Source organism: Megascapheus bottae, chromosome 10 (genome assembly GCF_031878675.1).
Source record: "Megascapheus bottae isolate mThoBot1 chromosome 10, mThoBot2.hap1, whole genome shotgun sequence".
Classification (NCBI taxonomy): domain Eukaryota; kingdom Metazoa; phylum Chordata; class Mammalia; order Rodentia; family Geomyidae; genus Megascapheus; species Megascapheus bottae.
Genome location: NC_143518.1, coordinates 19,406,128 through 19,434,016, shown reverse-complemented (window position 1 = coordinate 19,434,016; position 27,889 = coordinate 19,406,128). Strand labels below are relative to the sequence as shown.

At 43.0% G+C, this 27,889-nt stretch overlaps 1 protein-coding gene across 1 annotated transcript; it reads right to left on the bottom strand.

Annotated features, from left to right (window-relative positions):
* Positions 1-1,671: 1,671 nt before the first annotated feature.
* On the bottom strand, positions 1,672-27,347 carry Shcbp1l (SHC binding and spindle associated 1 like). Its single transcript, XM_090340290.1, has 10 exons — positions 26,886-27,347; positions 23,533-23,682; positions 20,445-20,659; positions 19,046-19,132; positions 18,756-18,974; positions 16,013-16,118; positions 11,003-11,156; positions 8,707-8,957; positions 6,332-6,454; positions 1,672-2,204 (listed from the first exon to the last, which is right to left on the bottom strand). Exons 1-10 carry the CDS (start codon positions 27,312-27,314, stop codon positions 1,953-1,955), a joined length of 1,986 nt encoding a protein of 661 aa, XP_090196416.1. The 5' UTR covers positions 27,315-27,347; the 3' UTR covers positions 1,672-1,952.
* Between the last annotated feature and the right edge of the window lie 542 nt (positions 27,348-27,889).

The following is a 27,889-nucleotide window of genomic DNA, read 5'->3' as shown; positions in this document are numbered from 1 at the left end:
AAATATTTTATGCCATGTGCTTGTGCCTCCTTTAAATCCTACTTTACTCAGGAGGCTGACAGCTTAGGGATTGCTAAGAGCCAGGCCAGGAAAGACTGCTGGCTAGCTTGAGTGTAAAACTAGGGATTACCCTAACCAGAACGTGTGAATAGCATTACTCGGAATATATTGTCAATATGTGGGTTACTTTGGAGTCACAGCTTCTAAATCAAATATTTACACATAAGCAAACATTTAAATCTAATTAGACTGTCTACAATGCTGTAATTAGGGCTTAAATGCCTTTGACTAGAAGAATAAGCAGACAGGTCCTTATCTGCTATTATATAGTTATAAGCGGGGGGTTGCTAGTTTAAATCGGGTAATTCCTTGAATTTTAGCTATAGGAAAGGACTTGACTGTTAATATGGAAGAAGGCTTTTAGGCAACAAAACTTGTATTTGAAGTCAAGACAACACGAAAGTAATGAACTTTAATTGTGAAACCAGTGTAGTTTCAACTAGTAAGGAGTGTCATCCCAAACCCAATAGATGTCAGGCTTACAATTTACAGATTTTTTATTAAACTAGTCTTCATGAAACGGCTACTCAGGAGGCTTGAGATCTGAGGATCACAGTTCAAAGCAAGCCTGGGCTAAAGTCCTTGAGACTTTTTGTCTCTGAGAGAATTGATAACTATCAAACTTAACAAAAGTACAAGTTGGCAAGCTTGAAACTTGAAATTTTAAAAAGATTTTGGGGCAGGGAGTATAGTCTTGTGGTAGAGTGCATCTGTGAGACTTTTTTTGTGGGTCATGGGGCTTGTACAGCATTTCCATGAGACTTATCTCCAATTAACCACAGAAAGCTGGAATTGGCCCTGTGGCTCTAGGGGTAGGGCAAGAGCTCAGGGACAATGTCCAGGCCCAGAGTTCAAGTCCTATGACCAAAAGAAAGAAAAAACCCTAGTCTTTGAGATAACAGAAAATGGTATGTGTATTCAATGTCTCAGATGTGAAAGCCTAGGTACTCAGTAGAGAAATCCCAAGTATACAGATAACCAGCAGTAAGCTATAAGAATCAGGCCAGTGGTGGTTTGAACCTGTAATTGTAGCTACTTGGGAGGCTGAGCCAGCATGGGCAAGAAAGTACACAAAAGGACCACGAGAGTATTAAACTACTCAAAGCTGGAAGAAGCTAAAGTGTTAGAGCACTAGCCTTGAACAAAAGAAGTTCAGGGATAGGACAGGCAGAAAGATAAGGATGTAGCTGAGTGTGGTGGCTCATGCCTGAAATCCTAGCTACCTAGGAGGATGAGATCTGAGGATCAAGGTTCAAAGCCAGCCCAGGCATGAAAGGACCTGAGACTTATCTCCAATTAAGGTCTATTAAATGGGAAGTGGGGCTTGGCTTAAGGGTAGGGTGGTAGCCTTTAGCTGAAGAGATCAGGGACAGTGCCCAGGCTGAGTTCAAGCCACATGACCCACCAAAAAAAAAGATATGGCTCAAGCAGTAGAACATGAACCTGGGGGCAGAAAAACTTAAGAACATGAGGCCCTGAGTTCAAGTCCCAGTATTGACAAACACAAAACAAGGCCTTTTTCTTGATCATTAAGCTGATTATGGTATGACATGCTTTTTGGTTCTAGATTTGTAAGAAGTTCAGCTCAATAGGACTTGACTCCTAGACTCCTTACCCAAAGAACAATCAGCAGTTTATTGAAGGCATGGCTGTAACTGGTAGAGCTAAGGAATTGGGAGGCTCTGAGTTCAAACCCTAGTACTGCAACAAGAAAAAAATATTACCAGAAGTGACTGGTTTGCTCACTTTAAGAGTGGTCTCAAAGTTATCTTAAAAATGAAAAAAATATGTAAATATCTTAATTTTTTATTTAGCTTTGCATTTAAACTATCATTTCTGTGGGATATGAAAATTGTTTACTTAAATTTCTGAAATACATTTGTCCAGATTCTTTAACTGGTGACTATTCTGATATCTCCTTTCAAATTTGCTTCTATCTTATTATTATTCATCTCCAGGTTCAGGTTCTGCATTACTTTAGAGAGCATTTTGTCATCTTTTTTGTCTCCAGAAGCTGCCCCTTTGTTCAGAGCATCTTCTGCCACGATAAAAAATTGTTCTGTTGGTTGAAGAATGCTAACTCCATAGCCATTGTTGTTGTAAATGTGATTATTAGTCATCTTCAATTTGGGCGCTGGAAGAACCTGTTGAGGAAATTAAATGCTTTAGTTTTGATACTGAAAATTAAGAGCTAATGCATAAAGTTAAAATTGGGCTGGGAGTAGCCTACTGGTAGATTGCTGACTTAGCATATACAAAGCCCTGGGTTCAATTACTTGGTACCACATACACAGAAAAAGCCAGAAGTGATACTGTGGCTCAAGTGGTAGAGTGCTATCCTTGAGAAAGCTCAAGCAGATTGCCCAGGCCCTGAGTTCAACCCCAGCCTGGCAAAAAATAAAGTTAAAACTTTGTGCTAGGGCCGGGGAGTGTAGCCTAGTAGTAAAGTGCTCACCTCACATGCACAAAGCTCTGGGTTCGATTCATTGGTACTATGTGGCTAGAAAGAGCTGGAAGTAGCACTGTGGCTCAGGTGGCAGAACTAGCCTTGTGCAAAATGTGTCCAAGGACAGTGCTCAAGTGTTGAATTCAGTCCTCAGAACTGGCAAAAAAAAAAAACAAAAGCCCAAGAAACTTTGTGCTGAATGTGTTTTGTTTGTTTTTTGTTTTGTTTTGTGCTTATCTTGGGACTTGAACTGTGCTGTTCCTTAAGTTTTTGCACAAATGTGGTGCTCTACTACTTGAGCCACAGATCTAGTTCTAGCTCTTTGACAGTTAAGAGATTTTTAATGTCAGTTGTGAGGCTTTTAGTGCCTGGCACTGTTCCTGAGCACAAAAGTGCTCAAGGCTGGTTCTCTACCACTTGAGCCACAGCACCTTTTTTTTTTTTTTTTTTTTTTTTGCCAGTCCTGGGTCTTGAGCTCAGGGCCTGAGCACTGTCCCTGGGCCTTCTCAAAGCTAGCGTTCTACCACTTGAGTCAGCACCAGTTCTGGCCTTTTTCTATATATGTGGTACTGAGGAATCGAACACAGGTCTTTGTGCATGCTAGGCAAACATTCTACCACTAGGCCAAACTCCCGGCCCCACCATTTCTGTTTTGTGCATGGGTAATTAGAGATAGTCTTACAGGGACTTTCCTGCCTTGGCTGGTTAACAACAAATGATCCTCCGATCTTAGCTTCCTGAATAGGTAGGATTACAGTCATGAGCCACCAGCACCCAGCCAGTACTAGTTTTAAGCAAAATTTCCCTCATATTTGCTAATATTAGCAAATTAGACATGCTTAATGTAAAACTACTGAATGTCAGTTTTTATCATAAACTAAACATAAATTCTGTCCCAGCACAGTGGCTCATGCCTATAGTCACCACTGCTTGGGAGCCAGAAATGAAGAGGTTTCCAGTTTGAAGTCATCTTGAACCAAAAAAACAATACCACCTCCTCTCCCTGTGCATGCATATACAGGGTGTCACCAGTAAAATACAGAGTATACCACCAGTGAAAGCCTCCAATACATGATCAGGAAAAATAAATTTACACAATGTAATTATGGAAAAGATGAACAGGACATTGCAGTATACCATAGCATGACTGGCTAGGCTGGTCATCACAACTAGAGCTCTTTAACCATAACCACCTCCCCTCCCCCCAGTCCTGGGGCTGGAACTCTGGGTCTGGCACTGTCCTTGGGCTTTCTCAAGGCTAGAGCTCTACCAGTTGAGCCACATCATCACTTCTGGTTTTTTCTGTGTATGTGGTGCCAAGGAATCGAACCCAGGGCTTCATGCATGTCATGCAAGCACTTCTATATCACTAAGCCATGGCCCATTAATCACTTGGGGTGTGTATGTGTGGTTATTTTTCCTTTTCTGATCCTGGTGTTTGGACTCAGGACACTGTCCCTGAGCCTCACTGTGCTCAAGACTAGCCCTCCACCATTTAAGCTACAGCACCACTTCTGGCCTTTTTTTTTTTTTTTTTTCCTGGGCCTGGGGCACTGTCTGTGAACTCTTCAGCTCAAGGCTACTGCCCTACCCCTAAAATCACAGGGCCACCACTTCCAGATTTCTGGTGGTTAATTGGAGATAAGAGTCTCACAGACTTTAGTGCTGGTCTGGCTTTGAACCTTGATCCTCAGATCTCAGCCTCCTGAATAGCTATGATTACAGGCGTGAATCACTGTGCCTTTTTGCTAGTTGTGGGGCTTGAACTTAGGGCCTGAGTACTGTTCTTGGGCTTTTCCAAGGTTAGAGCTCTACCACTTGAGCCACAGCACCACTTCCAGGTCTTTCTAAAGCACTTGGTACTGAGGAATCGAACCTGGATCTTTGTGCATACTAGGCAAGCACTCTACCACTAGACCAAACTCCTGACCTTCACTTCTATTTTTTTCTGAGTAGTTGATTGGAGGTAAGAGGCACTAGTGACTTTTCCTGCCCTGCCTAGCTTCAGACCATGATCCTTAGATCTCAGCCTCCTGAATAGCTGGAATTAAAGGTGTGGGCCACAGGCGCCCAGCAAGTAGTAACCAGTTCGGCTATAAATAGTATTAAAGGTGTATAGAAAAGATTTCAGATAAAAATAATGGCAACAACAAAAGCTAATGTGGCATCTGTGAAAAGAATGGAGGTATGGCTGGATAAAGCAAAGTATAGATCTTGACAGATTTTATAAACTGACAAATTTACATGATAATTGGTTATGAATGTTTGAAGTCACATTCTAAGTCTGAAGTAAGGCTCAAGATTCTATTGGGTTTTTGTTTTGTCCAGAAAGGGTCTCTAATGAATTCAGGTTAACCTACTTGGGACAAGTCAGTGTTTCAGATTTTTAAGGGAGTTTGAAATATTTGCACATAGAACCATTAACCACGGCTGGCCTGGAACTCCTCACTGGATTACAAACCAGCATCGTCACACCCAGTAGGAACAGCTTTAGTTATTTTTCACTAAGGATCTTACCCAGGGGCTTACCCTTACCTTACCCTTGCTCCAGGACTTGGTGTTACATACCTATCTTTTTGTTTCTGGGACAGAAGCTTATATGGAGCCCAGATGAACTTTAAGATTTTGCCTTGGCCTCCTGAGTCACACAATATTACAAGCATGTGCCACTATGTCTGGCAATTCACCAAATGTGGGTGTTACTAGTCTTTGATTCATTTTGAGCTCACCTAAGAGTCTGAGAGTTTGCAGCCTGGGAACTTACAAGAACAGATTCTGACTTTACTCCAATTTCAGGAGTAAAGTAACTCTTTAAAAGTGATTGTGAAGTGTTAACATTTAGGTACCAGTAACGATTAAGCATACCTAGAGCAGAAACATTTGTTTGTTTCAGTAGTGGGGCTTGAACTAGGGTCTGGGTGTTGTCCCTGAGCTCTTTTGCTCAAGGCTAGCACTCTACTACTTTGAGCCACAGCACTACTTCCATTTTTGAATGGTTCATTGGAGATAAGTGTCTTGGGGACTTTACTGACTGGGTTGGCTTGGAACTATGATCTGAGGATAAGATCCTCAGTAGCTCCTGAGTAGTTAAGATTACAAGCATGAGCCACCAGCACCCTGCCAAAAAATAAAACTTATAAATCAAATTTCAAAATGACACCCACAGGGCTTCAATTACCACGTGTACCTTAATTGTTGACCAGTGCTGGCCTAGTACAGGTTGAGCATCTCTAATTCTGAAAATCAGAAATCTGAAATGTTCCAAAATGAGAAACTTTGAAACCTGAGATGAGACAAGTGGAGAATTCAATTTCATGATGCTTTGCATCATGTGTGATTAGAATACTGTATAGGATTACCTACATTAAGCATGAATGAATAACATTTAAATTTCAGTCCCATGCTGTAGATGTTATGTATATATAAATATTTGAAAACTCCCCAAATCTGAAACTGTTTGTCCCAAGCATTTCAGATAAGGAATAATGGATGATCTGTTCTTACGTAGTGTTTGAAGAGACCATAAGCATTCCTAAAACAAATAAGGAAACTCTTGATATAAAACTTCAATACAGAAATCTAGAGAGGAAGCTGGAGAAACAGGATTTACAGTAGCCGGAAGGAACGGGAAGATATTGGCACACATTTACAGAGCTAAAATGGCTTCCCATCAGCCATCATTTACACACACACACACACACACATTTTTTTTTCCCAATCAACAGTATCATTTTCACTAATTGGTAAGAATAAGCTAATGTTTTAGTACCTATCTAATCATTGCTTAGAATTTTTAGGATTCCACTTTAATCACTAAAACAGTACCTTCATATTAACTCCACCTAAAGTGCTTTTTGAACTGTCACTGGTTCTGAGATTATTACAGTGGTGGATTTCATTCCTTTCCAAAATAGCTACACTCCCAGGATATAGTTCAACACCAGCACCCTGTGAAGGAAAGAAAAAAAGGAAAAGTTACAAAGCATATATGCAATTCCTGCTCTAAATTACTTTTTTTTTTTTGCCAGTCCTGGGAATGAGCTCAGGGCCTGAGCACTGTCCCTGGATTTTCTCAAGGATAGGGCTCTACCACTTGAGCCACAGCACCACTTCTGGCTTTTTGCTATGTATGTGGTACCGAGGAATCAAACCCGGGTCTTTGTGCATGCTAGGCAAGCACTCTACCACTAGACCAAACTCCTGGCTTAACTTTTTTTTTTTTTTTTTTTGCCAGTCCTGGGCTTAACCTCAGGGCCTGAGCACTGTCCTTGGATTTTTCTCAAGGCTAGAGCTCTACCACTTGAGCCTCAGCACCACTTCTGGCTTTTCCTAAGTATGTGGTACCAAGGAATCGAACCTGGGTCTTCGTGCACGCTAGGCAAGCACTCCACCACTAGGCCAAACTCCCGGCCCCTTAACTTACTTTTTTTTTTTTTTTGCCAGTCCTGGGCTTTAGCTCAGGGCCTGAGGACTGTCCTTGGACTTTCTTAAGGCTAGAACTCTACCACTTGAGCCTCAGCACCACTTCTGGCTTTTTCTAAGTATATGGTACCAAGGAATCGAACCCGGGTCTTTGTGCATGCTAGGCTAGCACTCTACCACTAGGCCAAACTCCCAGCCCTTAACTTACTTTTTTTTACTAGATTATTTTGTAGGGTTTGGGACCCAGTCCCCAAGGCCTTATGAATGGTAGGCAAATTGCTTTTCATTCACTACCTCAAAACTAAAATTCAATATTAGTAAGCTAAGCTACTAAGCTAATGTTGAGGTGTTGTCAGTGGATAGTCATTGAAGCACTGATAAAATCACATCTTTGTCTTCTGCTAATACAGAAATAACTGTAACTTAAGATTCACACCTGGAGCTGGGCGTGGTGGCTCACGCCTATAATCCTAGCTACTCAGCAGGCTCAGATCTGAGGATCAAGGTTCAAAGCCAAGGGGGGCACAGAAGGACCTGAGACTTTTATCCCCAATTAACTACCAGAAAACTGGAAGTGGCCCTGTAGCTCAGGGGTAGAATGCTAGCCTTGAGCTGAAGAGCTCATGGATAGAGCCCAGGCCCAGAGTTCAAGCCTTATAACCCAAAAACAAAGTGAACTGCCTAATATGTGTATAACGTATAAATATATGTATATAGTATAGAAATATGTATATATAATTATTTATAAATTATTAAAATAACAGATTAGCTAGGTGCAGCTGGTCATAATTCAAAGCCAGCCTGGGCAGGAAAGTCCATAAGACTCTTATCTATGATTAACCACTCACTAAAAAACCGGGAGTGGTGTTAGGGCTTAAAGTGACAGTGCTAGCTTTGAGCACAAAAGCTAAGACAGCACCCCGACCCAAGCATGCACATGGTAATGAACTCACACACACACACACACACAACTCCCTCCAAACAACACTATTACTTACAGACCTGTAGCCTCCTTTTTTTCTTTTTTTTTTTTTTTGCCAGTCCTGGGGACTGAACTCAGGGCCTGAGCACTGTCCTTGGGCTTTCCTCAAGGCTGGTGCTCTACCACTTGAGCCACAACACCACTTCCAGCTTTTCTCATGTGGTATCAAGGAATTGAATCCCGGTCTTCACACATACTAGGCAAGCACTCTTACCACTAGGCCAAATTCCTGGCCCTGTAGCCTCCTTTCTATAGAACTCAGTAGAAAACTTTGACATCAGCATATCTCAAAAGTAGTTGTCTAATATATTTTTTAAATAATTTAACATCTCTCCATGTTGATCCTCCCCACCCCCTTATTTCTACTAGTATATATGTTTTTTGTTGGTGGTGGTCGTTTTTTTGTGGGTCATGGGGCTTGAACTCTGGGTCTGGGCACTGTCCTTGAGCTCTTCAGTTCAAGTTTACTGCCCTACCCCTTAAGCCACAGCATCACTTCCCCTTTTTTAGTGATTAATTGACGATCAGAGTCTCATGGTCTTTTATGCCCGGGTGGCTATGAACCTGATCCTCAGAACTCAGCCTCCTAAATAGCCAAGATTACAGGTGTGAGCCACCGGTGCCTGGTGGCAGTTTTACTTTTTCCAGTGTTAAATGGCACATGGTTGATTCTCATTTTTTAAGCTAAATTACATTTCCCTTGGAATATAAAGAAATTGCTGTTGTTTGAATGCAAAGATCCCTCATAGTTGTTGCCTATAGTCATATAAAACCATACTTTGATAGAATGAAATACCTGGGCACCAGTTATTTCACTGTCTGTAATTGTCAAAGCAGCCCCTGTAAGGACACATACTCCTGTTCCTTCACATTTTAATATACAGTGTTCTAGAGTCATATGGCCTGACTCTACCACCACAATACCATCAACTGTCCCTTGTTGTATCAAAGAGAGGTGCATTAGTTTCACATTGTCAGCTTTGGAGACCACAAAACTGTCATGAGAAGGGTCAGAAGTAATCATAATTTCTTCTCTCTTTCCAACTCCTGGTATGTAGGGACAAAAACAAATCAATATTTTTCTTTCAAATATTTTTACCAAAAGTTACATAATGCATATATAAATGATTCAGTTGTTAACTAGGCATTTAGCTATAATATATATACTTTTTAAATTTTTGTCCATTGTGGGGCTTGAACTATGGGTCTGGGCACTGTCACTAAGCTCTTTAGCTCAAGGCTATCTCTCTACCATTTTTTTTTTAAATCTCTAGCATTTTGAGCCACAGTGCCACTTCTGGTTTTTCTCAAAGTTAATTGGAGATAAGAGTCTCAAAGACTTTCACACCTTTGAACAGAGATCCTCAGATCTCAGCCTCCTGAGTAACTAAGATTACAGTGGTGAGCCACCAGTGCCCAGTGTAATGGAAACATGTTTGTGATCATAATCTAAATGGACCAGTAGTATTTATTCAACATATTCCACTGACTATTAACCTAAATTTTAAATCAACAGTTGGGTACAAATATTTGAGACACACTATGTGCTATACTTTTTTGGTCCTGGTACTGGAGCTTGAACCACAGGGCCTGGGTGTCATCCCTTAGCAAAATTTTTTGCTCAAGGCTGAAACTCTACCACTTGAACCACTGCAACACTTCTGGCCTTCTCTGAGTATTTTAGTGGAGATGAGAGTCTTATAGACTTTAGTGCCTGGGCTGGCTTTGAGCTGAGATTTTCAGATCTCAGCCTCCTGAGTAGGATTACAAGCATGAGTCTCTGGTGTCTGGCCTTTTTTAGTTATTTATTTTTTGTGAAAGAATCTATGCTAACTGTACTTTGGGCCAGATAGCAAGAATACTTATTACCAAGTTAAAAGGACAGAATAGTTTTGGTAAAAATGAACATGAACTTGGGCATGGTGACTGACACCTGTAATCCTAGCTACTCAAGAGGTTGAGATCTGAGGATCAGTGTTCAAAGCCAGTATGGGCAGGAAAATTCTTATCCCCCGTTAACCACAGAAAAACAGAAGTGGCACTTTGGCTTACAGTGGTATAGTTTTAGCCTTGAGCTGAGCTCAGGGACAGCACCCAGGCCCTGAGTTCAAGCCCCATGACTAAAAAACAACACAAAACAAAAAAGAGGCTAAGGCTAAGCGTGTGGCCTAGTGAAAGAATGCTTGCCTACCATGCACAAAGCCCTGGCTTTGATTCCTTGGTACCACATACACAGAAAAAGCCAGATATGGTGCTGTGACTCAAGTGGTAGAGCAAAACACGTCCAAGGACAGTGCCCAGGCTCCCGAGTTCAAGCCCCAGGACTGGCCAAAATCTCATATTACTGTATCTGACTTTGTTACCTGTTTATTTGAAATAGGAAAGGGAAGGGGAAAAACAAGATGATTGGGAGGGGTGGGGGGAAGGAAAGGGGGACAAAAACATGAGAAGGGGTATCAATGTTTGAGAAGTAATACACCTACTACCTGACAAACATAATTGTAACCCCTCTATACATTATCCGGACAATATTAAAAAAAAGAAAGAAAAAAAAAGGGGCTGAGATCTGAGGACTGCAGTTTAAAGCCAGCCTGACCAGGAAAATCTGTGAGACTGATCTCCAATGAGCCACTGAAAAGCCAAAAGAAAGTAGAATCATGATTTAAAGTGACTTAAGTGGTAGAGTGCCTGCCAGCCTTGAGAATAAACACTCAAGTACAGTGTACCACACGAAAAGAAAACATGGAGCTAAATAAAAATAAAGCATGATTAACTTGAGGACACCTGTTTTCCCAGTTATTTGGGAGGCTGGAGTGGAGTGGGATCAAGCACACTAACCACAATATCACCCATCCCAAAGGAAGAGGGAAAGAATATGAATAGGCTTTTACTGTACAGGGTACAAAGGAACATTTTTTGCCCTCCAGTCCCCAGTTTATGTGGTACTGAGGAATTGAACCCAGGACTTCATGCATGCAAGGCAAGCACTCTACCACAAATATATATATATATATATATATATATATATATATATATATATATGAGTGTGTGTGTGTGTATACATATAAAACACTGGAGGAGAGCCTGCTAACCCTTAATAATGATGTCATCAGTCAGTAAAGCAAGATTTGCAGCTTGATATTCTCCTGGGAAAATAACTACTGTATCTCCACTATAGCAACTATCCAAAGCCAAGTCCAAGTCATCATGCTGCTGGAGAAGGGTGTCTGCAGACAAGTCCTTTACCTGCAAAGAAGGAAAAGGTCAGCTTTCAACAGCAAGCTCCACAGAAACCATCACGTCTGTCTATTAGCAATGTGCGCCAGGTTCTTGTGGCTCCTGCCTGTAATCTTAGCTGAGACTTGGGGGGCTAGCCTAGGAAGAAAAGCCAGACTGGAGATATGGTTCCAAACAAATGGTGTGAGCTGTGGGTCATGAGATATGGTGAACATCACATCCTATTACTTCAGCCTTGCTATGTGTATTCTCATCTGTAATAACCGGAAGGAAACTAACATTCACTGATATTCGGAGCTAGACTAGGAAACCACACTTCATTGTGGTGGTGGTGGTGGTGGTGGTGGTGGTGGTGGTGTGTGTGTGTGTGTGTGTGTGTGTTGTTTGTTTTTCCTTTGGTTGTGAGGCTTGAACTCAGGATCTGGGTGTTGTCTCTGAGCTCTTTTACTCAAGGTTAGCACTCTACCACTCTACCTACCACTCTCATAGGGACTTTTCTGCCCAAGCTAGCTTCAAACATTGTTCGCAGGTCTCAGCCTCCTGAGTAGCTAGGATTATAGGTATGAGCTACTGTGCCTGGCTTTTTTGTTTTGTTTGGGACAGGGTCTCGCTGGGTTCAAACTCATGATCCTACTGCCTCAACTTCCCAAGTACTAGGATTACAGGTGTGCACATAGCTGATGTACCATGTTTTCTTTTCCTTTTCATATGTGTGTGTGTGTGTGTGTGTGTGTGTATCTGACTGTCTGTCCTGAGGCTTGAACTCAGTGCCTAGGAATTATTACTAACTTTTTGTGCTCAGTGCTGGTACTCTACCACTTGAACCACAGTTCTACTTCTGGCTGTTTTTGTTTTGTTTTGTTTGCCAGTCCCAGGGTCTTGAACCAGGGCCTAAGTACTGTCCTTGGAATTACTGAAGGCTAGAGGTCACCACATAAGCCACAGCACCACTTCCAGCTTTTTCTATGTATGTGGTACAAAGGAATCGAACCTGGGTCTTCGTGCATGCTAGGTAAGCACTTTACCACTAGGCCAAACTCCTGGCCCTGTTTTGGTGATTTAAAAAAATTTTTTTTTAATTGAAGAATTTATTAACATTGATTTTTACATCATTTTTCAAATGACATGTTTAACAAACAAGTGTTCAAGAAGGGAATCTCTATATACAGTCATTGGCACTTAGTTTTTAGAACATAATCAAAATTAGCCTAAGGGTTTATATATCATAGATACATATTAATTTATGAAATAAAACATTATATCTATAGAGTCATACATTTTTATGTCTATGTAGTTGTGTTTATATTTCCAATACCATGTCCATAGCATTGGGTATACAAATATTGAGTACTCGCTCTTTTGTACTGTTTGGATCTAATAGCCACATATTAAGGATACCATGCGCCTTCTGTTCCTTTGGTCTTGACTTGTCTCACGATTTTTTATTTTTAATTCATTATTTTTGTTGGTCATGGGGCTTGAACTTTGGGCCTGGGCACTGCATCTGAGCTCTTCAGCTCAAAGCCAGTGCCCTACCACTTGAGCCACAGCACCACACGTTCCTCGATCTCAGTCTCCTAAGTAGCTAGGATTATTTTTCCTTTTATTAATTTTATATTTATGTGGTACCAAGGAATCAAACCCTGGGCCTCATGCATGCTAGCTACCACTAAGTCACATTCCCTGCCCTGTTTTGGTGTTTAATTAGAGATAAAAGTCTCATGAGACCAGGAGTTTGGCCTAGTGGTAGAGTGCTTGCCTAGCATGCACGAAGACCCGGGTTCAATTCCTGGGTACCACATACATAGAAAAAGCTAGAAGTGGGGCTGTGGCTCAAGTGGTAAGGTTTTAGCTTTGAGAAAGCCCAAGGAGAGTGCTTAGGCCCTGAGCTCAAGCCCAGCACTGGCAAAAAAAAAAAAAAAGAGAGGAATCTCATGGACTGTCAAATCTCAGCCTCCTGAGTAGCTAGGATTATAAATGTTGAGCCACCAGTGCCTAGCTTTACCTTGTTTTCTTTAACTCAAACTGACTTTCCAATATTAGTAAGACAACAACTTATATAAGTATGGTATTAGGGTCAATTATTGGGTTTTTTTGTTTTGTTTTTTTGGGGAGTCATGGGGCTTGAAGTAGGCCTGTGCCCTGTCCCTGAGCTCTTCAGCTCAAGTCTACTGCCCAACCCTTGAGCCAAACCCCACTTCCCGTTTTCTAGAGTTTAATTGGAGATAAGAGTCTCAGGTCCTTTTGTGCCCTGGCTGGCTTTGAACCGTGATCCTCAGATCTCAGCCTCCTGAGCAGCTAGGATTACAGCTCATGAGCTACTGCACCCGACAGTCAATTATTGTTTTGTTAAGATAGAACTAGCTTGGGTAAGTCTCTTGGGGAAGAAGAAAGTGAAGAGGTTCAAAATAGAAAAAAAGAAGTGACATCACAGAAATGGTAGCCTAGATTTCTAGGAATTCATTCTTCCACTGAAGCAAACAAAATTGGCAAAAATAGAATCAACTTTTCAGAATCCTAGGATGGGATAGAACAGACCAATAAAAGGAGTATTTACTTAAAAGACGGCTTAGATGTGCTAAGAAAGAAAGCTGGGATTGTCTTTGTCTATTTGTCTCCACCTAGCAGCTTGACAGCAGCAATGGGGCTAGCAGCCCGTATTCTTAAAGGGACTTGGTGGAAGTGGTGAGGAAATAAGGGGACTAGTTTTTTGGGTTTTTTTTTGTTTGTCTTTTTCCAGTCCTGGGCTTGAGCTCAGGGCCTGAGCACTGCCCTTGGGTTTTCTTAAGGCTAGAACTCTACCACTTGAGCCACAGTACCACTTCCGGCTTTTTCTCTGTACATGGTACTGAGGAATCAAACCCGGGTCTTCATGCATACTAGGCAAGCACTCTACCACTAGGCCAAACTCGCAGCCTTGTTCTTGAGATTCTTGCCTCTAGTTACCCACCAAAGAGAAGTGGAGCTGTGGTTCAACTGGTAGATCACCAGCCTTGAACATAAAAGCTCAGGAACAGTACCCAGACCCTCAGTTCAAGCCATACAAACAGTTTAAAAAAAATAAAAAGGTAGGTTTGATCTTGTAAACCAGATATTGGAAAGCTGAAAATTATAATGTAACGTGTTAGTGCTATCTGAGATTAAGAGAAAGAGAAACCGATGGGGTTTTATTTATTTTAGGGTGATAAAAATGGTAACTGATGTACTAAATGGCATTGATGCTCACTTTATGATGGTAAATGTGATGCAAATTTTGGAGTACCCCAGGGGAAAAAAACCTGACAATGTCTGTCGGATTAGAATATAACTAGCAAAGTGGTAATAATAGCAGTTAACACTTATTTACAAATAAAGCATTTTTATAAGATTAATATACTTATTTCCATTTAAGCCTAGATTTCATTATTCTATTTTACAGATTAGAAAATCAGAGAGACCATGTAAGTTGTTTAACTTCATAGAATTATTAAGAAGCAGGAAGTGGCACTGTGGTTCAAGGGATAGGGTGGTAGCCTTGACTGAACAGCTCAGGGACAGTAACCAGGCTCAGATTTCAAGCCCCATGACTGACAAAAAAAAAAAATTAAGAAGCAAACTGGTGAACCAAAACTAGATTTTTAGGGCTGGAAGTTTGGCCTAGTAATAGAGTGCTTATCTGGCATGCATAAAGATCTAGGTCCAATTCCTTGGTACCACATACATAGAAAGGGCCAGAAGGGGTAGAGCTCTAGCCTTGAGAAAGCCCAAGGACAGTGCTCAGGCTCTGAGTTCAAACCCCAGGACTGGCAAAAAACAAACAATCTCCCATCCCCCAAACCTAGGTTTTAGCCAGACACCAGGTACTCATACTAGCTACATGGGAGGTTGAGATAAGGTGGACTGTAGTTCCAGAACAGCTGTGCAGGAAAGTCTGTGAGACACCATCTCAACAGAAGTGGCACAGGACTGTCATCCCAAATATAACTGGAAGTGTAAATAGGTGGACTGGGATCTAGGTACATTTCTCGGCAGGAAGCAAGACCACTCAGAAACAGCCAGTTCAAAAAGGGGCTGGAAGTATGGCTTAGCAGTAGAGTGCCTTCCTAGCATGTCTAGTCCCTGGGTTCAAGCCTCAGTACTGAAGAAAAGAATTAAAATTAAAAATCAGACTTCTATGTTTGAGCCAGGTATGGTGATACACGTCTGCTATCTCAGCTACTTAAAAGGCTAAGGCTGGAAGATCAAGTATTACATTATTTATAATGTTATTATAGTATCTGTCATTCTGTGCTTTATTTCCCATTCACTTGACCATTATCTCCATTGCCTTTGAAGTCTCTCAGATAGATGAAGAATCAAGACTGTAAGTCTAGCTCAATCATTTTATTTCTTCTTCAGAATGGCAACAAGACAGTAGCTGACAAGGCTAGGAGTCAGGAAATAGTGCTCTGTATCTGTTTATGCATTACCTTTATGCTGATCACTGGCTTGAGACAGTGGAGGAAACCAGGCATTGCTGAATAAGACAAGAAGTCTACCTGAGTTCTCATCTCATGCAGTTACTAACAAATAAAGAATGAAGTGTCTTGCTGGGTGCTGGTGGCTCATGTCTATAATCCTAGCTGTTCAGGAAGCTGAGATCTGAGAATCAAAGTTCAAAGCTAGCCTGAGAAAAAAGTCCGTGAGACTCTTATCTGCAAATAACTACCAAAAAGCCAGAAATGGAGCTGTGTCTAAAGTGGTAGAGCCTTGAGCACGAAAGTTCAAGGTCCCGAGTTCAGGCCCCAGGACCGGAGTGTGCATGTGTATAGACACACGCACACACATGCACACACACACACACACACACACACACTCACACACACACACTAAAGTGCCTCTCTTACCATTTCAGTAGTCATCACTTTTGCTACAATATGTGTGATAGTCTTTCCAAAGTCTCTTTTCCCTTTCCTACGTCTCAAAATCCTTGGAAAGAAAGGTCCATGAACTCTGTAGGAGAAAATACTTATTATTAAATTGGAATAGAAAATATCCAGGCTGCGAGTTTGGCCTAGTGGTAGCATGCACAAAGACAGGGGTTTGATTCCTTAGTACCACGTATATAGAAAGTGGTGCGGTAGCCCAAGTGGTAGAGCTCTAACCTTGAGAAAGCCCAACGACAGTGCTCAGGCTCTGAGTTCAAGTCCCAGGACTGGCAAAAAAAATAGAAAATATCCTGGGGCTGGGAATGCGGCTTAGTGGTAGAATGCTTGCTTGGCATGCAGTAAGCCCTGGATTCAATTCCTAGGTACCCCATACACAAAAAAAGCCAGAAGTGGTTCTGTGGCTCAAGTGGTAGAGTGCTAGCCTTGAGCAAGAGAAGCTCAGGGACAGTGTCTAGGCCCTGAGTTCAAGCCCCAGGACTGGCAAAAAAAAGAATAGAAAACATCCAACCTATCTTTACTTACTAAATACTTGGTGCTAACCATCTTTGAGTACTAGATATTATAAACTAAACCCTTTGAGAGCAGAGACACTTGAGAGCAATATAAGGGTGGAAACCTTTTTGATAACTGTGTGTTTAAGCTCTTAAGTTCTAAAACGATTACATGTTAATGGATTTGCTTCAGTTGGCTCAACTTCTCAGTACAGCAAAAAGCATTTCCTGATTGTGTTTGCAGTCCACTAAGTCACAGACTTCCACAATGCAGAGCTGGGTTATATTTATGGGTCATAAGAGCATTCCTCATCTTAATACTGTGTTTATTAAGAAGCAGTTTCAACCGATAGTCTCTAAAGAATAGCTGGCTTTGCTATTCCTATTAAAATTGTTCCAGATTTTCAGTTGTTTTTATATTATCTTCTCTTTGGCACTTCTAGCTACTTCCTCTTTTATTTACTTTTATTTTTATTACTTTACATACATCTCTTATTTAAATATCTCAAAAAGAAAGTCAAAGTGGGTTGCCTGTGGCCCCTGTAATCCTAGCTACTCAGGAGACTGAGACCTGAGGGTTATGGTTCAAAGCCAGCCCAGACAGGAAAAGTCTGGGACATTCTTATATCCAATAAACTACTCAGAAAGAGCAGGAAGTCATGCTGTGGCTCAAGTGGTAGAATACTAGCCTTGAGCACCAAAAGGCTAAGGAATAAGCCTCAGGCTCTGAGTTGAATCCCCAGCAAAAATGAAAAAAAAAAAAAAGCAATTGTTGGCTTTTATCTTTACTGTCAGCTACAAAGGCCACCTTTCCCACAGATAAAGGTTCACCAGTAATCTCCTCTGGGGTGGCATCTATTGGTTTTCTGCAGTACTTTGATTATTGCTTAATGCCTAGAGGTATCATCTTTGGTACCAATAGTTTTGAGCTTTTGACAATTACCCTCATTGCCTGTGAGTGTGTATATGGTGTGTGTGTGTGTGTGTTAGGCCGAAGGCTTGAACTTAAACAGTCTAAGAGCTGTCGTCCTGAGCTTTTTTGCTAAAAGCTAGTGCTCTATTATTTGAGCCACAGCTCCATTTCTTGCTTTTTGGTGGTTAATTAGAGGTTAAGGATCTCAAGGATTTTTCTTGCCCAGGCTGGCTTTTTCTTTTTTTCCAGTCGAGGGCCTTGAACTCTGGGCCTGGACACTGTCCTTGCGCTTTCTCAAGGCTAGCACTCTACTACTTGAGCCACAGTACCACTTCTGGCTTTTTTTTTTTTTTTTTGCCAGTCCTGGGCTTGAGCTCAGGGCCTAAGCACTGTCCTTGGACTTTCTCAAGGCTAGAGCTCTACCACTTGAGCCTCAGCACCACTTCTGGCTTTTTTCTATGTATGTGGTACCGAGGAATCGAACCCGGGTCTTCATGCATGCTAGGCAAGCACTTTAACCACTAGGCCAAACTCCCGGCCCCCACTTCTGGCTTTTACTATGTATGTGGTACTGAGGAATGGCACCTGGGTTTGATCCCTCAGTATCACATACACAGAAAAGGCAGCACCACTTCCTAGTCTTTTCTGTGTATGTGGTACTGAGGAATCAAACCCAGGGCTTCGTGCATGCTAGACTAGCACTGTACCACTAGGCCACACTCCTGTCCCCTTAGGCTGGCTTTGAACTGAGATCTTCAGACAGACCTCAGCCTCTAAAGTAGTCAGGATTGCAAGGTCTGAGGCACAGGCACCTGATGGTTCATTGTTTTTAACAATTTTTTCATTCAAGTAACCAAGAGCTGAATTTAGTGTGAATGAGTGGTTCATGCCTGTGATCTTTACAGGTCCTGGTTGGAAGCTAGCCTGGGTGGTAAAGTCCGTGCAACTTGAATTAACCACCGATAAGCCAGAGGTGAAGGTGTGGCTCAAGTGGTATAGTGCCAGCCTTGAGCAGAAAAAAGCTATAGGACAGGGCCCAGGCCTTGAGTTCCAGCTTCAACACATACATGTACACACAAAGGTGAAGGTGAAAGATTAAGTCAAGGCTTGGATTTATGAGTTGTTAGTCAAAAACATTTCCTCAAGTTTAGTTCATATGAAAATGATTTTCCAAGTTTACCTTATGCTTAATGCATTAATGAGGTAATCTGACTTTATAATCAAACCAATACGACCAGTGTTATATCCTAAAAGACTGTGCATTCATGTTTCCAGTTCAAATACAGCAAACCATTACCGCAGGCGTAAGTCCTCCCACATTTTCAGTAATCCGCAGAGCATCACTATCTCGTAGTACTTCTTCCAGCACTCAACAGCCTCTGCTGCAGACGGATCTTCTTTAATGTTGCTCTGATACTCAATGAGTTCAACTCGTTTGTTTTTATATTTCTCCAGAGTTTTTTTAAAGCGCTGTGCAATGGGCCCAGGAATGGTGCCATCTTGTATATCACACCACCTGCAAAGCATCAGGACAGTTACGCTGTTTCTCTCATATAGTGTGTGCAATCATTTCTAAACTGTACTTACAAGTTAATTCTTTCTTCAATAAGAGCTGTATAATTCTCACAGCTTTCTTCATCATCCCAGTCTCTCCAAAGAAAATCATAAAAAAACCTACAAGAAATCGAAAAGATAGTTTGACGGTCATCAAACACAGCCCCTGCTATATTTATGAACTTCTCTGATGCTAAAACTAGATATGAATCCATTTAGCCCGAGCTGTCCTCACACTGGAAATCCTCTTGCCGCAGATGTGTCAGTGTTGCCATTACTGGTATGCATTGCCACAAAGGCCTGGAATTTGTGTGTGTGTGTGTGTGTGTGTGTGTGCACGCGCACAGACACGCGCGTGTGCCTGTGCGCGCGCATGTGCACGCATGAGCCAACACTTGGGTTCAAATTTAAGACCTGGGCACCATCCTTAAAGTTACTTGTTTATTTAATAAATTAACAAATTTATTTATTATTTTGTGTGTGCCAGACCTTGGACTTAAACTCAGGACCTAGATGCTATCTGTGAGCTCAAAGGTAGCACTCTAGCTGGGCATGGTGGCTCATGCCTGTAGTCCTAGCTATTCAGGAGGCTGAGATCTGAGGATCAAGGTACAAAGCCAACCTGGGCACAAAAGGACCTGAGACTCATCTCCAATTAACCTCTAGAAAATGGGAAGTGCCACTTGGCTCAAGGGTAGGGCGGTAACCTTGAGCTGAAGGGTTCAGGGATAGTGCCCAAGAAGAGTTCAAGCCCCTGGACAGAAAGAAAGAAAGAAAGAAAGAAAGAAAGAAAGAAAGAAAGAAAGAAAGAAAGAAAGAAAGAAAGAAAGAAAGAAAGAAAGAAAGAAAGAAAGGAAGGAAGGAAGGAAGGAAGGAAAGAAGGAAGGAAAGAAGGAAGGAAAGAAGGAAGGAAAGAAGGAAGGAAAGAAGGAAGGAAGGGAGAGAGAAAGAGAAAGAAAGAAAGAAAGAGAGAGAGAGAAAGAAAGGAAGGAAGGAAGGAAGGAAGGGAGAGAGAGAGAGAAAGAGAGAGAGAGAGAAAGATAAAGAAAGAAAGAAAGAAAGAAAGAAAGAAAGAAAGAAAGAAAGAAAGAAAAAAGGAAAGGAAGGAAGGGGGGAAAGAAATGAAATTTTGAGCTGGGTACCAGTGGCTCACACCTATAATCCTGGATGCTTTTAAGGTTTGAAGCCAGCCTGGGCAGGAAAGTCTATGAGACTCCCTTATCTCCAGTTAACCAGCAAAAAGCTAGAATTGGAGTTGTCATTCTAGTGATAGAGATTCAGCCTTGAGCAAAAAAGCTAAGTACTCAGGCCCCAAGTTCAAGTCCCAGTACTAGCACAAAAATATATTAAACAGTTATTTCTGAATCATTCAGATAAACAAAGGTTGCATACTAAATTAACAATTAAGTTTAGCAATTTTAACCTTGCTTACCTTACAACTTCCAAGGCCAGAGCAATGTCCCCTATGTCTGCATCCTGTCCTTCAACTGGGTACACCTCCAACAGGGGTACACTGTGCTCCAGTTCCTCCAAAATCTCATCGACCAGGTCCCTTGGAATGTTTGCAATGTTGGAAGAGAAGGGCTCAGCCACAGACACAGTAACTTTGAAACAAGAGGATGAGTTCTGGAGTGGTTTGCAAGTTACCTGAGACAAATATAACAAAGATGACTCCAAATACATGTTAAACCACAAAGATTTTCTCCTCTACAAGCCAGTTATAAAGTTATTTCTTTTAAATATTTGGCTTGTCTAAGCTACTCAGAAGGCTGAGATCTGAGGGGATGGAGCTTAGAACCTCAATCCTCAGATCTCAGCCCCTGACTAGCTAGGATTGCAGGTGTGAGCCACTGTACAAGGCACGTTTCAGTTCTTAGTGACATTTTTATTTTTGTATGTGTGTGTGGTGCTGGGAATTGAGCCTGGCATGTGTTGGACAGGTGCTCTACTGAGCTAAATCCTCAATTGTCCTCTTTCCCCCTTATTATTTTTTCATTTTTTTCTATCCTTTTGTTTCTTCCAAGCGTGTCTCTCTCTCATTCTCTCTTGCTCTCTCTCTCTCTCTCTTTTTTTTTTTTTTTTTGGTCGTGGGACTTGAACTCTGGGCCTGGGCACTGACCTGAGTTCTTCAGGGCAAGGCTACCACCCTACCCCTTGAGCCACAGTCACTTCCAGTTTTCTGGTGACTAAGTGGAGACAAGAGTCTCACAGACTGAGAGTGCTGGCTTGGCTCTGAACCTCAACACTCTCTCTCTCTCTTTTTCCATATTTGTTTGAACCCATGGAAGACTTTCCTGAAAGATCTGATGACTAAATATATATGTTCTCCCATTTAAGAATGGAGTGCTGGGCCAGGAGTTTGGCCTAGAGGTAGAGTGCTTGTCTAGCATGCATGAAGACCTGGGTTTGATTCCTCAGTACCATAGACACAGAAAAGGCCAGAACTGGTGTGGTTCAAGTGACAGAGCTCTGTTCTTGAGAAAGCCCAAGGACAGGGCTCAGGCTCTGAGTCCAAGCCCCAGTACTGACAATAATAATAATAATAATTAAAAAAAATAAAAAGAATGGAGTGCCCCACAGGTGATTAGGTCTCAGGTGGGGAGGAGGGAGGAAATAGGTTCACTATAGTCTTTAATTGCCTGCCAGGCTATTTTCTGGGTAACTCCATCAGTTGCATCTTTAAAACCTTTTTATTGTTCATATGGAAATCTTACATATCTGGACGGATAGGCCTTAGTGATCTGGCAGATTTGAGGTGGGAGGTACATTTAGGACAGATCACAGGGTCTGTCAGGAAACTTGTACCAAGTTCCCTTCCTCTTGGTGGGGCACTGCCATGCTTAGCCACACTTATCAGTTCTGTTTCTTTAATCTGTACATTGTAATTTTTGCCAAATTGGGAGACTTTTCAGCTATCAATTTTCAAAGTTTTTGAGCCACCTGACACATCTCTGGCACTTCCCTTATTTACATTTAGTTAGTTAGTTAGTGTACTGGGTCTTAAGCTCAGGACCTGGATGATGTCCCTTTGTTTTTTTGCTGTTTAGAGATTAGAGTCTCACCAACTTTCCTGTCTACACTGGCTTTATATTGGAATCCTCAAATCTCAGCCTCCTGAGTAGCTGGAATGAGCCACTCCTCTGGGATTTTGAAGACAATGTTAGGGGTTTTTGGTATAGTTTATTATGTCTGTGAGAATATGTCCAAGTGTGTGTATGTGTGTGTTTTACTTGAATAGACTTTTATATCTTTAGTGTACAATATCTACATGCAATTAATACATAGTTTCTCCTCTCTCTCTCTCTCTCTCTCTCTCTCTCTCTCTCTCTCTCTCTCTCTCTCCCTCCCTCCCTCCCTCCCTCCCTCCTCCCTCCCTCCCTTCCTCTTTCTCTCTCTTTTTGTCGGTAGTGGAGCTTCAACTCTGTGCCTGGGCGCTGTGGCTGAGCTCTTCAGCTCAAGCCTACCACCCTACCTCTGGGCCTGGGCATTGTCTTGGAGCTCTTCAGCCTTACCCCTTGAATCACAGCCCTACTTCTGGTTAATTGGAGATAAGAGTCTCACAGGCTTTGGTGCCCAGGCTGGCTTTGAACCGAGATCCTTGGATCTCAGCCTGCTGAGTAGTTAGGATTACAGAAGTGAGTGTGACTCAACCCCTGTTCTCTCTCTTTTTTTAATCTACTCAATTGTTTATTGTCCTCAAAAAATAAAACATGAGAAAACAGGTGTAAGTGGGCTTAGGATGCTTCTGATTCTCCCTAAAATTGTCCTTTTTTTAACAGAGGAATTAAGGTCTGAAAGTATTATGAGACTTCTCTGAGTCAATTTTGGAAATCAGTAGGTCCTTTAAAAATTCTGATAGCTGCCATCAGATAGAATGAAAATGTTTTTCTCTCTAGAAATCAGATTTGGTAGTTTGTTCCTTTAGTGTCTTTTTTTTTTCTTTGCCAGTCCTGGGCTTAGGCTCAGGGCCTGGGCACTGTCCTGGATTTTCTCAAGGCTAGGGCTCTACCACTTGAGCCACAGCACCACTTCTGGCTTTTTGCTAAGTATGTGGTACCGAGGAATCGAACCCAGGTCTTCGTACATGCTAGGCAATCACTCTACCACTAGGCCAAACTCCCGGCCCCATGTTCCTTTAGTGTCTTTAAGTTCACATTTTTGTCAAGAGTTTCTCTGGTTTATTTCACCTGAATGAACTATTTCATAATTGAGACAAATAAAGGTAAAAGAGAAATGACAGCTCAAGGGTCCCCCCCTACTCCCCACCAGTCCTGGGCTTGAACTCAGGGCCTGAGCCCTGTCCTTGGGCTTTCTCAAGGCCAGAGCTCTACCACTTGAGCCACAGCACCACTTCCAGCTTTTTCTATGAAGGTAGTACTGAGGAATTGAACTCCGGTCTTCACACATGCTAGGCAAGCACATTACCACTAGGCCAAACTCCCAGCTGACAGCTCAAATTTTTGCCAAAGCAAAACTTATAATTTCATTCACAGAATAAAGATCAAGTGAAACTTAGTCACCTCAACCAGTATACCAACGAAAGGAATGGAAGCCTCCTCGTATTTCACAAAGAACAGTTCAGGGTTGGTCTTCCACACGCCCAGCCACTTGTCCCTTAGCTTTAGCTTTTCTGACAGGTATTTATTCATGGCTTCATCAGCATCTTCTGCCTAACAATGACAGTAAAGAGAGATACGTGAAATATGTTCATAACTTGAATATTATCAATTTGTCTTTTGTTTTCTTTTGCTAGTCCTGGGCTTTTAGCTCAGGGCCTGAGCACTGTCCTTGGTCTTTCTCAAGGCTAGAGCTCTACCATTTGAGCCACAGCACCACTTCTGTCTTTATCTATGTATGTGGTACCGAGGAATTGAACCTGGGTCTTCATGCATGCTAGGCAAGCACTCTACCACTAGGCCAAACTCCTAGCCCCCCCAATCTGTCTTGTAGAAAAGAACTAACTGCACTTTTAACAGGATCTGAAATTTTATAGATTTTAAGCTAAATCTAATAGAAAATACCATCGACATTAAAAATGAATTAAAAATGATTTACATGCAGTAATGGTGGCTCACATCTGTAATCCTAGCTATTCAAGAGTCTTCTGAAAAAAAATGAGGATTATGGTTGGAAGCCAGCCTGGACAGGAAAGTCTAGGAGATTCATCTCCAATTAACCACCTGAAAACCAGAAATGGAGCTGTGGCTCAAAGAGGGAGTGCTAGTCTTGAGCACAAATTCTCAGAGACACTATCCATGCCATGAATTAAAGCCCATGACTGATCCCCCCACCAAATCCATTGACTTAACAGATTAATTCAGTGATATCTGTCTCATTAATTTATTAATCCACTGAGCAGATATAGCAATGATCAGATGGATATGGTGGTACATGCCTATAATCCCAGAATTCAGGATATTGAGGAAGGATAACTAAAAGTCTGAGGCCAATTTGTGTTATATAGTGAAATTGTCTCTTAAGAAACCAACATGAAACCCTCAAAACATAGCAATTATATTTAAAAACAATTACTTTTATGAACTTCAAAATATAATATTCTATTAAAATATATTTAATATGCTTTAAATTTTAAAATGCCACGCTTTTATAAAACAAGTTAGTGTACTGAGCATTCAATGATATTTTCCCATTTGGTTTTTTAATTGTTTTGGTGCCAGTTCTAGGGCTTGAACTCAGGGCCTAGGCACTAGCTCAAGGCTAGCACTCTACCACTTGAGCCACAGTGCTACTTCCAGTTTTCTGGTGGTTAATTGGAGAGAAGAGTCCCACAGACTTCGGTCCCTGGTCTGGCCTTGAACCACGATCCTTATATCTCAGCCTCCTGAGTAGCTAGGATTATGGTCACTGGCAGCCAGCTTATCACCAGTTTTTAGTTCGTACAATTTCACTGAAGTAAGTGTAGCTGTAAACACACCCTTCCGCCATGCTTTAAAAACAGATCAAATTTGAAATTGGATAGGGAACGGGGGAAAACCAAGACGGGGGTGGGGGGTGGGGGGGAGGGTAATAGGGACCAAGGCATGTGAAAGGGTATCAATGTATGTGAATTAATGCACCCTCTATCTGGCAAATATCATGTAACCCTTTATTAGTTACAATAAAAATATTAAAAAAATAAAAACAGATCAAATATACAACATAGCATTTACCCAGTTTACAGGTGTTTTCTCTATAAAACATCATTCCACATCCTACATTGGCATTTTGGGAATCATTCTCAAAGCACAAACGTTTTCAGAATTCTAGTATCAAAGCCAACTCTGAAAAAATTTTATTTTTGGCTGGGTGCTGGTGGTTTATGCCTGAGATCTTAGCTACTCAGAAGGCTGAGATCTAAGGATCATGTTTCAAAGCCAGCCTGGGTAGGAAAGGCCATGAGACTCTTTTTTTTTTTTTTTTTTTTTGCCAGTCCTGGGCTTGAGCTCAGGGCCTGAGCACTGTCCTTGGACTTTCTCAAGGCTAGAGCTCTACCACTTGAGCCTCAGCACCACTTCCGGCTTTTTTCTATGTATGTGGTACCGAGGAATCGAACCCGGGTCTTCATGCATGCGAGGCAAGCACTTTAACCACTAGGCCAAACTCCCGGCCTCTTTTTTCTTTTTTTTTTTTTTCCCTGTTGGTGGGGCTTGAACTCTGGGCCGGGGAACTGTCCCTGAGCTCTTCAGCTCAAGGCTATCACCCTATCCTTTGAGCCACAGTGCCACTTCCCTTTTTTTCTAGAGGTTAAATTGGAGATCAGAGTCTCCTAGTCTTTAGTGCCTAGGCTGGCTTTGAACTGTGATCTTCAGATCTCAGCCGCCTGAGTAGCTAGGATTACGTGGGTGAACCACTGCACCCAGCCCTTGAGACTCTTATCTCCAATTAACTACCAGAAAACTGGAAGTGGGAGCTGTGGTTCAAAGTGGTAGAGTGCTAGCCTTGAGCAAAAAAGCTCAGGGACAGTGCCCTGGCCCTGAGTTCAAGCCCTACAACCAGCAAAAAAGCCAAACAAACAAGACCCCAAGCCTTACTTTTTTTTTTTTTTTGGTGGGTTTTGTGGTTTGAAGTTTTGGCCTGGGTGTTGTCCCTGAGCTCTTCAGCTCAAGGCTACTGCCCTACCCCTAGGCCTGGGCATTGCCCCTGAGCGCTTCAGCTTAAGGTTATTGCCCTATCCTTGAGCCACAGCCCCATATCCTGTTTTCTAGTGATTAATTGGAGATAAGAATCTCATGTTCTTTAATGCCCACGCTGGCTTTGAACTGTGATCCTCAGATCTCAGCCTCCTGAGTAGCTAGGATTACAGGTGTGAGCCAGTGTGCCTGGCCCTAAACCTTACTTTTATGTCTGGTCACAAATCATTACTACTACCTAGGAGAACTAAGACATCTGTATAAGTAATAATAAATGGTATATATCATCTTTTCTAGAAGCTCTCTTCTCTACAGGGCTGTCATGTTTATAGTCTCCCTGCACATTTTGTTAGGTCCAGCTTGTGTAACAAACTAGCTTTAGGGGTGTAAAGTGGGCACTTTAGGAATGAAGAAAAACAGGGAAGTTGCAAAAAGAGGCTGAATTATCATGTCATACATAGCAGCCTATACGAGAGCACCAGAGAAAAAGACAGGGTGGGTGGCCTTGGGCTGGGGAAATGCTGTTGTGGCTCTTGCCTGTCCTAGCCACCCCGGAGGCTGAGATCCCAGGACCTAGGTTATAATCCAGCTCAAGCCCACAGATTCTTGAGATTTTCTCTCACACACGACTTTTGAAAAGCAGTTTTTATCCGAGACCTTCGCCCCTCCAGCAGACCCCAATTCTCTAACCCCACTCCTACTCCACCATCCAGTCCCCGGGCCTCCTTCCCCCGGCCTCGCACCTTGGAGCCCCGCAGCACCTGGTCACAGTACAGCGCCACCTTCTCGTCCCGCCACATGCCGCGCATGGGGGACGCGCAGACGGGGGGCAGCGGCTGCGCCTCGTCCTCGTCCTCCTCGGGCGCCAGGAGCAGGGGCTCGCCCTCCTCCCCGTCCCCCTCGTCCTCCTCCTCCGCGGCCTCCCCGCGGGCCTCGGCCTGCGCGGCGGGCGGGAGCTGCAGCCGGCGCCGGGCCGCCTCCCGACCCGCCCTGCCCTTCACCGGCCGCGGGGAGGCCACCACCGAGCGCACCGGGGACGCGGGGCCCTTCAGGGCGGCCGCCGCCGTCGCCCCGGCCCCGGGGGCCGCGGCGCCCGCCTTCTCGCCTCGCCTGCCGGGGCTGATGTTCCGCAGCGCGTCCTCCGGCCCGGGGGCCCTGCACCCCGACGCCATCTCCGCGGCACCCCGCCGGCCAGCTGCAGCCGTTGGCCGCGTTTCCCGCCCCGCCGTGCGCGCGGGGCGCCCCCACCCGCTGCCCCCCGCGAGCGCGGGCTCGAGGGTCGGCCGGGCCACTCCCGCACCCCACTCCCCGCCCCTCGGAACGCGAGCCACTGAATCCTCCCGGGGGGAGTTTGTAGGGCCCTCGTGGGTTCAGGGTGGTTGTGTGGCTCCCCTTCCCAGTCCCGGGGACCTCCAGGATCCGCCACACTGGAACCGGGGCGCCTGGCTCTTATTCACCCAGTTAACCCCACATTTCCCCATGGCTCCCCCAATCCGACTTCCTTTACGTTTAAACAATGGTACATTCACTTTCTGTCAAGGCTGGGCATTGACGTTGGCCAGTCAGGTCTCGGTTGAGTTCAGAATTCTCACATAACAGGTTACAATAGTCTGGGGCTGGTGGCTCATGCTTGTAAATCCTAGCTACTCAGGAAGCTCAGGTTCAAAGCCAGCTTCTGCAGGAAAGCCTGTTGAGACTCTTATTTCCAATTCACCACGAAAAGGTGAGAAATAGAGCTGTGGCTCGA